Source organism: Hermetia illucens, chromosome 5 (genome assembly GCF_905115235.1).
Source record: "Hermetia illucens chromosome 5, iHerIll2.2.curated.20191125, whole genome shotgun sequence".
Classification (NCBI taxonomy): domain Eukaryota; kingdom Metazoa; phylum Arthropoda; class Insecta; order Diptera; family Stratiomyidae; genus Hermetia; species Hermetia illucens.
Window position 1 is genome coordinate 40,497,468 of NC_051853.1, and position 11,494 is coordinate 40,508,961.

An 11,494-nucleotide genomic window follows, 5' to 3' on the forward strand; every position below is an offset into this window, starting at 1 on the left:
AGTCATTTCAAGTTTTCATTGTGCATGGCCCGATCGGTTGTTTGGCTTTGGTACCCAAAGTTCCTATGTTGAATTTAGATTGGCATTTTCTCTGAGAGTCGACAGATTTGGCGTTTGCTCCGTTGATACGCAAATCGGCTGACCGAAGGTGGTGGGAGGATACTCGACGCAGGGGTGTATTGTGAATACCGTAATGATTAGACATTCTACAATGTATTTACGAAATGGATTTATACATACTATATATGTAGATTCAGATAATAAATGGTTTGACGCGGTATACTAGGGAGGTTACCAGTAATGACCAGGCTTAACCCAATGAAGTTTTTTGAGTTAAGGAAATGGTTTGACAAAAAATGTACAATTTTGAGCATTTATCTGAATGTTTACAGCTTACAGTTAGGATGATTCATTCAGCGGAAGCTATTAGGAATTTGGAGATTATTTAAATTCATTTCAATTATTTTTTATTTGTGATTGGAGCACTTCTGAAAGATATTGTGATGACTCAAAAATCATGACTAAAATAAAATAAAACAGGACTCCCGGAAAATCCACTTATACACATATAATTCGTACTGCGAAGCCTGTTGCAAATAATTTTATCAGTTACAGTTTTTATATATTTAATTAAATATTTTGATGTTTAATTTAACAGATAATGTACATATATTTGTATTTTATTTAAATTCGCATTTATATTTATATTGAAAAACATAGTATTGAGAGTCAAATTCTGCCTGAATATTTGAATTTTATTTATATAAATAATCTGAAATTATCCATTGAAATTTCATATCTGTATTTTTGAAGTATTGTATTAAAGATAGAATAATATCTTTCAAAATGTAGTCATACAAGACATAAAAGCTTTGAAAATAAAAGTCGTTTCCATGGGTAGGTTTGTCTATTTATAATATATCAAGCTACAGATGCATATATGTAACATTTTTATTCTAGTTTGTAACTATTTTATTATCTTTTTTTTTTACAATTTTGGCTTCGCTAAATGAAAAGTATATTTTTCTTGGAAATATTGCGTGGAAGATGGATGGAAAATATTAGGGTTAAAATACTTCATGCTGTTTCACCTTCTAAATTTTTTCTTTCTGAATAGTTTTAAAATAGGCATTTTCTGGATCGTATTCACGAATTCCGATACGAAGATACGAATATGAGCGAAATTTCTGTGAGTGCTCGGATAACCAGGCGACTCTATTTTTGGGCCGGTGATGCTTTAAGGCACCTTTCGTTCATCAAACATTTGGTCAGTCATCAGTCGAGTCCGAAGCAATCCGCGAGTGAGTTAAACTTATCAACAAAATGGTGAGGAATCCTTTAACTTTCTTTATCAAACTAAATTCAATCCTGAATTTTTTCTTGAAATTCCGAAAAATCGTTTAAAATATTATCGAAATAAGTGTAAAATGTGATATTTTTCCTTAATTTACAGGCCACCGATCTCAGTAGGCGTGAAATCGAAAGTAAGTTTTGGATATATATAACTAAAATTCACAGAAAGGACTATAATTCGTTATAAAGTGATTCTATCCATCATAATTTTCCTGCAACTTCTGGATATCATAATTTTCAAGTGGCATATAAGTTTGGAATTGAGTGTTTTACCGAAAAATTATACCAAGTTCCTCTGACCGTTAAAAATGGATTTCAGTGAAAGTTTTAGTATTTTACATAATAACGGTCTAATTACAATCAATGAATTTAAAAATAGCATTCGTTCGGTCTTCGGCAATGGGGAGAAACCTTTCAGATAACCGACTTTTCCCGAGATAGATTTTCTCGTATCGAATTTTCCTCACAGAATGTGTTTTCGTGCGAAGTTTATTTTTAGATATTTCAATGTTCTTGTATTTCGTCAGACTTTTATGGTTAGATAATGTGCCAAGAGTCGTGCAATGTGTTCTAATTTAAGAAAATTGAGACGAAGAAAATGAGCGGGATTATATCTTTCTATGGAATTTATTTAGGAAGCGTTACCTGTTGCGTTGTGAAATTTGAGTATGATTGAGTTGGAGACTTTTTTCATTACTGAATGGGAATGGGATTTTTTTTATATTTTCGACGTTTCCGGGGGCAACAACGAAAAGGGAAAATATGAAAGAGAGAAATGAACCTATATGCTACACAAATCCTTTCATAATTTATTAGAAATTTAAAACTTAATCCCGAAATATCAAGTACGCCTAATTATATAATATCTTTTCTACAATGGTTTCCGGAAACTTGCATCATTAGCAACAAATTTATAGTGAAGTTATCTTACGCTCAATCTAGTTAATAAGGTTGATGTCCTGCTTTGTATATTATCCCAACCAGTATTTAATATCCCAGACCAAGCCTTCTTTTTCACTGCCCTTCCATTGATGAATATATTTGCCATATAACATCCACAGTCATCTATGCTAAAATAGTCCAAGATGTCAAGCTGCAGCTCAAAAAACTTTTTCACATTTAAGATGAGGATATTCCCTTTATTCTATTATTATATTAAACCAAGTATCTATATTTCAACGAGGGCGATAGATACTGCAGTGGAAGTTGCTATCTTTTTGATGGATCTGTGAGTGAATTTCCAGTGCTTTTGTCAAACAAAACTTTCAGCGACTCAAAACCAAGCTATTTGCGGGGGTGCACTTGAAATTGAGACAGCCATCCAAATATGGTAGTATAGACCTTGGAAATATATGCCATTAGTAACAAGCAATTGGGGAATAATATTATAGTGTAACAGAGAATTATGTGCTATGTGAAAAAAGAATGCTGGCCCTCGCGCTCTCCCGTAGCGGTTCTGAATGATGTTGTTACAGATTTTGGACCAAGCATCCCATCGAAAATTTCTCACTATTCCTATAAAAGCAACTTCAAAGATTCTTAGATAGTGGTTTTCATGACTTATCTTTGAATGGTTTAGTTGAGTTTCTGGTGGGACACAAGGGTTCTATGATTTGGGAGTTGGCAAAATGATCGTCCAGGAGGACTATTCAGATTGTGCCACATTAAGCTATACATGAAAAGTGCTGGCAAAAGCTAAACTCTGCGTAATAACCAAATTATTGTGGTGCTTGTCATTTGTGTTACATCCTCGTTTAATGTCCAACAACTGGCGTGAGTCTCAAGAAGGATGATCCACTAGACTTTCATCTTTTTGGGGATGAAAAGTAGCCTCACCGGGAAAGAGTCTACTGAGGTGGCAGTTTATGAAAGGATTTAAATCCCCCGAATATTGGTGTCAGACCCCCCAATACTAGTGTTGGATCGAAATTTACTTAAAGCTCTAACGTGTCAAATCACTGAGCATTTGTTCCATAGATGTCAACCAAACTCTTCTCGTCGAAAGGTCCACTTTCATAATTAGGCCAAACGCAGAGCATAGACAAGGGTAAGGTCGCAGTATTCCTCTGCATTTCATGATACATAATGACAATTAAGGAATGTCGGGACGGCACTCTGCATCACCATAGTAGGAATCAGTGAAAATAAGGCTAGCACTGAGTCTGACACTTTTTCACCTAACACACTATCCTGCATATAATTTCGTACGGCACCAGGTATGAACACTAGCTGCAGAATCTACCTGAAGCTGTACCATTGCTTGTACCACTCTAAGGTTGACCAAAGTCATACGGAATGTAGTGTCAATACTATGCTTAGTTTAATTTATCATTCCACAGTGAAATTGGTATTTCCTTGATAGAATTGTGGGTAAGAGTTTTCGCCTCCTTCTAGTCAGCATATAGTGTTTATAAGCGTTTCCCGGTGAAGCCAAGAGAAACTAGTCACTCGGCTACCCGGTATTTTGCCGCTTTTGCATTAGTGCAGTAGTCTCTTGTCTACTTTTTATCACCATTAATGGCACGACAACTAGTGTTCGGTCGGAATTATAGATGCGGCGGTTTTATGCCAAACTCTGAGTTCGTTACTCCCAAGAAAATTTTAGTGCGTGGTATACGTATCGCAGAGTCTACCTCATCGCCTCTAACCAAAAATGTTGGCGTGGTAGATGTTCCAGGTAGTATCCTTCTCGAACAATCGGCTGATGAGTTCCCAAAGGATAAAGCCGCGGCATTTTGGTCTGAAAAATTTTGACAGATTAAAGTCGGCTCTAGTTCCTGTTAATAGTCATGCTCATATTTCCTTGACAATATTATTATTGGCTGTGAAACTTGATCCCATATAGGAAAATGGTTTAGCTTCTTCGAAGATGTATCTCCCTATTTGCAGAAGACCAGTATATCTAATGGCAGTTCATGATGTTAATGCCACTAAAAAATGCTTTTGCTTTTGCTCAGAATGTATACGAGTTGCAAGGATTTTCACTTATTGCTTTAAAATCGGAAACAACATGCCTTTTTTGCCGAATGAGAACCATGTTTGGGAAATTTCAGATATTGTATTAGATGTCTAAGTAGCTTTTGCATGGTGGTGTTATCATTACACGTGATCAGACCATCGGCTAGCTACCTTAAAACAAGGAACTAATGTATCATGAGGATAAGCAAACATCGTCGTTTCTTTTTCGTTGGCGCGTTCAATGTAGATTAAACGGCTTTCAGCTCTACAGACTTAAGTTTCACGAGTTGTTTACCATAATCAACACCCACATTCGTCCTCCCAATTGAGCTGTACAAGAAAATTGCCAAGTTGTTAGCAGACGATATGTTCTGTATTTCCAAAGTTTTATTGTTCTGGGTGATGGATTCTACAAGATCACAAGAACCTATGCCGCGCTTCAACATCTATCCATGAAGTGGCGTGTTATAACATGCTTCAAGGCCTAATATTGAAATTCGACTTTTGAACGCCCGATTATATTCGGGTTGTTACACACTCTCTGGCACTAAATGCCAAGCAGCCAAATTCGATTCTATTTTTTAAATAACAAAACAGTATAAAAGGCCTCTGTGGTAGTGCCCGATGGGAGGTTATTGGGAAGACCCACCAAGAAATCCTCGCAACTGTGAGGGGCATCAACCTTTTTAGAGCTTTACAATAGCATCATTTTCGGTCGGTAATTTCAGCTAAAGCTACAGTCTACTGCAAGGTAGTTTGCCATTTTACTCTCTAAATTTCTGAGTATGCCTCAGAGTTATGGAAACGAAGATACTGTTGCTATAATCTCGCTTAAAATAGAACAACATTCGCAGAACAGAACAACAGAAACGCGTTCGACGATATGACTATGACACCATTTCTCAGTGGTTAGAGCGCTACACTTTCTGGAAGATCGCGGTTCAAATCTGACTGGTGACAGTGGGATTTGTATTGTTACTTGACCCAGGATACCATTCAACTCAGCTACGACTGTCTGAGTGACATAACGAGGTGAAGTTAGCTCGCTATAGCTTGGTTTCTTCCTTGCCTAGTCTTTAGCAGTTTATGTTGGATAGATCCCACCATGAAGTTGATCACATCGCGCTATCTCGACATACCAGTATTTTTTAAATTTTCCGGTATCAGAACCTCTCCTGCAGTTTCCTTAAATTCTTCCCTTATCCACGAGTCTCGAAATTTCTGTATTAGGCTCAGATGTGGCAATTTGAACGTATTTCTCACGACCATGTTCACTACTACGTAAAATTTGCGGATAATACCCTTTCAGTGAATTCTTTTTCGGTCAAACCCTTAACTAATCTGATGGCACCAATAATTGATTTGGCTTTACAGAATCTACAAGCTCTCTTTTTCTCTCAATAAGTGGGAGAAGTCGTTTGTAGATTACTTGCTCCAACATTTTCCCCATAGTGTCTAAAATACTAATGAGTATGTAGGATGATAACTTACCTGGTCGTTTACCACAGTCTTAAGTGAATCATCTTTGGCTACTATCGCAATTCAGAGAGAGTAGAGCAAGTAATCCGTGGAACTAAACGACCTCTAGGAAGTCCCTTCGCAATTGTTAATGCGCTCACCCACAGATTTACGAGCTGTTTAAGACATTCCTTCCAGCCAACGAGGTTTTTATGGGTTTCCTAATAGGCTCTCGTTTTGTCCCTGATCAATCCTTCCTGCAGCTCTTTCAGCCTTTCTTTTGGTGGATCATAGGCTGACCAGTTCAAGTTGATTTGGAGAGGAGACATATTTTCAAAAGGAGTTCAAAATTTGTTCGTCCAGGTATAGTCAGGTGGGGTATCAAAAACTGATGCAAGGCGAAGTCTTGAAATCGGTTATAAGGAAGGCGAGTACTAGGTGTGAAAAATTGTAGTTTTAAATAAAGGTCCCAACCCCAAATTCTGAAAAAATCGTAAAGCCTCTCCTAAATGATAGTTAAACGTCAAAATACCCTCCATACTGACATCTGTTCTGTTTATAATTTTTATATTTCTATTCTTTTTGGGAATTGATTGTTCATCCTAGAACCATGAAATTCTGCGGTAACATAGATCCTAAAATTGAGTATGATACTAGAAAATTTGATAGAAATCGGGCCATTATTAAAGGCGGTGCCTTGCATTTCTTTCACCTCAGTCTCAAAATTACTCACCACGGCCTCGACTAAGACGTAAAATATAATATAAAAACTAGGCTAAAGTCAATAATGTGATATCTGTATAATCTGCACGAGCTGGGTACAAATGGAACTTGTAACTACCAATATACCTTTTTTGATTTTTTTTCGTTTGGAGTAGAGTTGGTGAATGCATTTACGTACAAAGTGTTGGACTCCCGGAAAGGTACGCCGTCGAACTACCAACTAACCCCCCTCGTCAGAGAGCTAGCTTGGAACCGTTTGTCACATTACTTCGGGCTAGTCCGACCGTCCGGACCCTTTAAATTAAGGAATTCCATTCACGAAATGGGAGGGGAGAGGAAGAAAGGAGCTGTCAGTTCAAGGAATCCCCTGCCATCCGGCCCCTCCACTGGTCGAGCTCTATCTTCTTTGCAGCGAGAAGAACCCGAACGTAATGCGCAACACGACTCTACCGGTCAGCGTTCCTCAGCATCTCTTCGGCAATGTTTTCTGGAGAGAGATCCCTTATATTTAAATAAAGAAAAAAGGTGTGATGGGAGTCGTCTTCAACTCTTTTGCAACATTATCTGCATAACTGACCAAGCGTGACTCTTCAGGCATGTCTAGTCTAAGCAGACTATCATAGGACGTGTTCCAGAGGTTCGGCCGTACCTCCGATGTGGCTTCCATCATCCTCTGACCTAGCGTCTTATAGTTAGTTAGTTCGGCACGAGAAAAATTTTGTTTAGTTGTGCCTAGAATGTCCTTCTAGCTTACGGAATTAAAGGCATTTCTGGCGTTACGTGGAGTACCACTCATCCGTTCGATGAACGGCTTCCATGATTTGCATGACGGAATCAACTATGTATCTCCTTGCTCTAAAGCCGAACTATGGTGGGGATCAGTCTCTGGCAGCAAGTACACCTTAAGCTTGTCTACTTCTGATGAGCTTTTCGGCCACTTTCGTCGGTTTTCGCAAGGCCCCCATTTTTTGGGTCACCAGTTTGTAACCCCACAGTCCCCATTCACCTTGTCGACTAGATCCTGTTAGAAGCGAGCCTTGCTCCTCTTTATTGTGCTGTGGTTATGGTACGTGCCTCGCCCTGCCCCCGCAAAATAAGTTTTACTTTTACCTTTACGCTCTCTGATGATCTATGTGCAGAAGTGAACTTGGTCTTAATCGTAGTTATGTTTGCTGGTTATGGAAAATTTTGAGGATATGTAACTCCGTAGTCTCTTCGCAAATTAGTGTTGGATGATGTGTGATTGAAGCTTGGTTTCGTTTGTCTTAGACCTGGTTATTAGCTGATAATGTTGGACTAGGAAAATTATGAGAGATGGAAAGGTGAATTTTGATATAGTTTGCTAACTTGGAAAATGTTCTTTTATTTAATTGCACACGTTTCTAATTAACTAATTTATTTTCAGGTGCCGAATTCGTTTTCGACATTTTGGGTGAGGCAGGTGAACACGCCATCGATGCCGTCGATTTGGGCGATGCATTGCGTGCACTTAACTTGAACCCAACTCTTGCACTTATTGAGAAAATGGGCGGCACCAAGAAGAGGGGCGAAAAGAAATTGAAACTTGATGAATTCCTTCCAATCTTCTCACAAGTCAAAAAAGAAAAGGAAATGGGCTGCTACGAAGATTTCCTTGAGTGTCTGAAATTGTACGACAAAAATGAGAACGGTTTGATGCTTCTCGCTGAATTGAACCACGCTCTCCTCTCCTTGGGTAAGATCTTTTATCTTAAGTTTTAATTGCAATTCATTAGTATTTTATCCTTTTGATGACAATAGGTGAAAAGCTGGATGACGAACAAGTTGAAGCTCTATTCAAGGATTGTGTGGACCCTGAAGATGATGAGGGATACATCCCATATGCCCGTAAGTATTATATAATGTAATCATAGTCGTATGTGTACAACAATTTAGTAAGATTTTACAAGTTAGGTACAAAACTTTAAACTTTAATTTATGTTTTTATGTTTGTACTTTATGGTTGACTCCTTTTTTGGTAGTTACATGAATATACTATTTAGCACTTTACGAAATAGAAATTTCAAAGGTGATTCCAATGTCAGTAAAATGAAATTGAGGAAATATTTTTAACAATGATAGCTTGAAGGAACATTTGAATCAACTTAAATGGAAATATTATTAGTATTTTTTTTTTGTGAATTAAATTTATGTTTCCTATGAACCTTTCATAAGCACAAATTTTAGTTTAGTTTAGGATTTAGTCTTTAGCACAGTTGTTAAATGATTGCACTTTTTCTTTTCCATGTGTGTCCATATCCTTTGTGCACCATCACCACTTCCCAACATGTATATACATGAACGTATTCATTACATAATATATTCCATATACGAACAATTTCCGTGATATTTGTACAAAAAATTACACCCTTCAAACACAAACAAAATCAAAAATATAGAATTCCTCCAAAAAATGATGACAACACCAATCAAATGGAACTAAGTGTGAGAAGCCCATCATAAGTAAGTATTGAAGAGAGGAAAAGCGCTTGAAAATTGGAACTAACTGGTTTTCTGCTTGGCAAATGAACAGGGAAAAGCAGAGAACACGCCTAATTTGTTCAGATAATTTTATAACATGAAAATCAGTCGCTGGAACCGTATTTCGTGAATAACTTAAACATTTTCCACTAATAAACTTTGTGTGTTGATATAAATGGTACATCGTTTACTGCAAATTAAATTCTGTTGAACACCAAACGCAATAGATCACAAACTACCATTGTGGGTCAGCTGTGATCCAAGTATTGTAAAAACACCATTCCATCAAAAGATAAAGATAAAACTGATTTGTTTTATCTACATCTTATAATTTCTTTGTCTATGCTCAAAAACTATGAGTTCAACCTACAGGAGATAATAAAAATATCAAATAAAGATTGCTACCAAAAAGATGCCTCCAAGATTTCCCAAATGTTGTTATGAAGGGAAAGATACATTTTCATTTCAACGATGTTGTGTTTGAACAAGAGATGTTTTGAGTTTATTCCTTGAAGGACGAGGCAAAAGACACACATCAGCCTACAGATGAAGAGTTCACTTTGAAAACAATCTTTTTTGGCATCAACTATATATGAGGACAAGATATTTTTTGCTATCGCTATAACAAGTTCAAGCTTTTTAACTTTCTCTTGTAAAACTTATACTATTTTACTTCGTTTTTAATCTAAATCAATTCAACGATGCTTTCGCTAAAAAACTGATACCTAATGAAAGTTTAATGCGCAGTGTTTATCTCACAAATGAAAAGCCACTCAAGTAAATTTATCTAACATTTTTCCTATTTTTTCTCCAACAGCGTTCCTCGCAAAAATGTGCGAAAAGAAATTCGAAGAGGAAGAATAATCACAACCATCTCTCCAATATCTTCTTCAATATTACCATCACCAGCAATAAGGAAATTTATTATTTTTTAAAAAAAATATATTAAATTTTAAAAATTTAATTTCAGTTTTCTTAATTTTTTTTCTTTCTGTTATTTCATTTTATCTCCTTTATTTTATATTTAATTCGTTTCGGATAAAGATTTTAAGAACAGAGCGCATTGCATATATAACTTATGTTAGAACTTTTTTGTATATATTAAAATTATAATAAACGAAAAAAGAAACACACACAGTAAACCCATCATCGATAACATCCGAATAGATTTTTGAGAACAGTGAGAAGCATCTTTCCGAATCATTTAACATCTTGTTAGGAAACGAAGAAAATGAGTAAACTTGAAAAATTTTTCAATTAACATCGTGATGGCATATTCGAAAAGTTTACTCATTTTTGAGTTTACTTTTCTATATTTTATTTTATCTAAAAAAACGAAAACGAAAACTTAAAAGATTTTATTGTTTACTCAAACAAGATTATAAAGAAATCTTAGAAATCAAATGCCATCTGAAGATTTAAAATAAAAAACAAAGTCGTTGTAAAAGACCACCATTTGCCAGGTAGTTCAAGTGTTTTCTTTTCGGTATAAGTCCACGGACCTTCATGAGGGAGTTCTCTTCAGTGTGTATTAAATGCTCACACCATCGAAGATGTCTCCCCTGCAATTTTGCAGATGCCCAAAAATCGGATGTGATCGCAGCATGCTCTTCTATTGATCCACTGTAATATCTTCATATCCATTATCGCGAAGCACCATTCATTGCCTTTGATAGTCAGCCAATACACAGTAACATTAGAAGACCAGAGGGTGGACAACACTGTGGGAGTTTGTAGATTTGAGACCATCATTCAAGTTGCGTTGATGTGTGTGTGGAGCAGTTCAGCATCGGGTGATAGCACTGATCCGAGATATTTGAACCGTTTTATTTGGGTCGGTAGTTAAAAATTCTGATTTATTCAGATTCAGTCGGAGATCATGTTATATGAGACGACCATTCCACTTTGGAGCAAGTTCCTGGGGATCAACTTTATTGTGAGACGTTACGAAAACATAATTTGCATCAAACAGCATATAGAGCGTTCGAGGTAGGATTTCCCGTCTGATATTCATGACTAAGAGGAATGGTGAGAGTTCGCCTCCTGGATGAACACTGATAGAGAGACGAAGCGTGTGTTTTCGTAATGCAGAACAGATGAGTTTGTATGGCAAACGCTCAAATGCCTTCTCTAGATTCAGGAATGTAATGTAAAAAGCGTTGTTTGTGACAATGTTTCTTCAGAAGTAACTACGCACTGTGTATTGTATTAATAATTCCATAGATCTTGACCAATCGGGCTTAGTTTATAGTAATTTGAACGATGTCGGGAATACGATTGTCAAGAATGCGTTCAAAAATGTTCATGGTATTAGATAACCACCGAATAGGATTGAAATTTGAACATTCTGCTGGATTGCTTTTCTTTTTCCATATTGGAACTGTTGTGGTTTCTTGCAAGTTAGATTCAATTACATGCTGCTCCCAGGGCAGACGCGAGGAAGGGTCTGATGAGTTGCCTTTGCCCTGGCACGAAATCGTAGTCATTTTCGTCCCTCTTTTTT

The 11,494-nt window shown here is 36.8% G+C and overlaps 1 protein-coding gene across 2 annotated transcripts; it reads left to right on the top strand.

Moving 5' to 3' along the window:
• The first annotated feature begins 1,198 nt into the window (after positions 1–1,198).
• LOC119657201 (myosin light chain alkali) lies at positions 1,199–10,457 on the top strand. Of its 2 annotated transcripts, XM_038064008.1 has the most exons (6): positions 1,199–1,326; positions 1,454–1,484; positions 7,898–8,206; positions 8,272–8,358; positions 8,910–8,973; positions 9,809–10,457. In XM_038064008.1, the coding sequence occupies exons 1-5, from the start codon at positions 1,324–1,326 to the stop codon at positions 8,951–8,953; spliced, it is 474 nt and encodes a 157-aa protein (XP_037919936.1). In that variant the 5' UTR covers positions 1,199–1,323; the 3' UTR covers positions 8,954–8,973; positions 9,809–10,457. The 2 variants fall into 2 exon arrangements, with proteins under 2 accessions (XP_037919936.1, XP_037919935.1); XM_038064007.1 differs by lacking the exon at positions 8,910–8,973.
• The last annotated feature ends 1,037 nt before the right edge of the window (positions 10,458–11,494 follow it).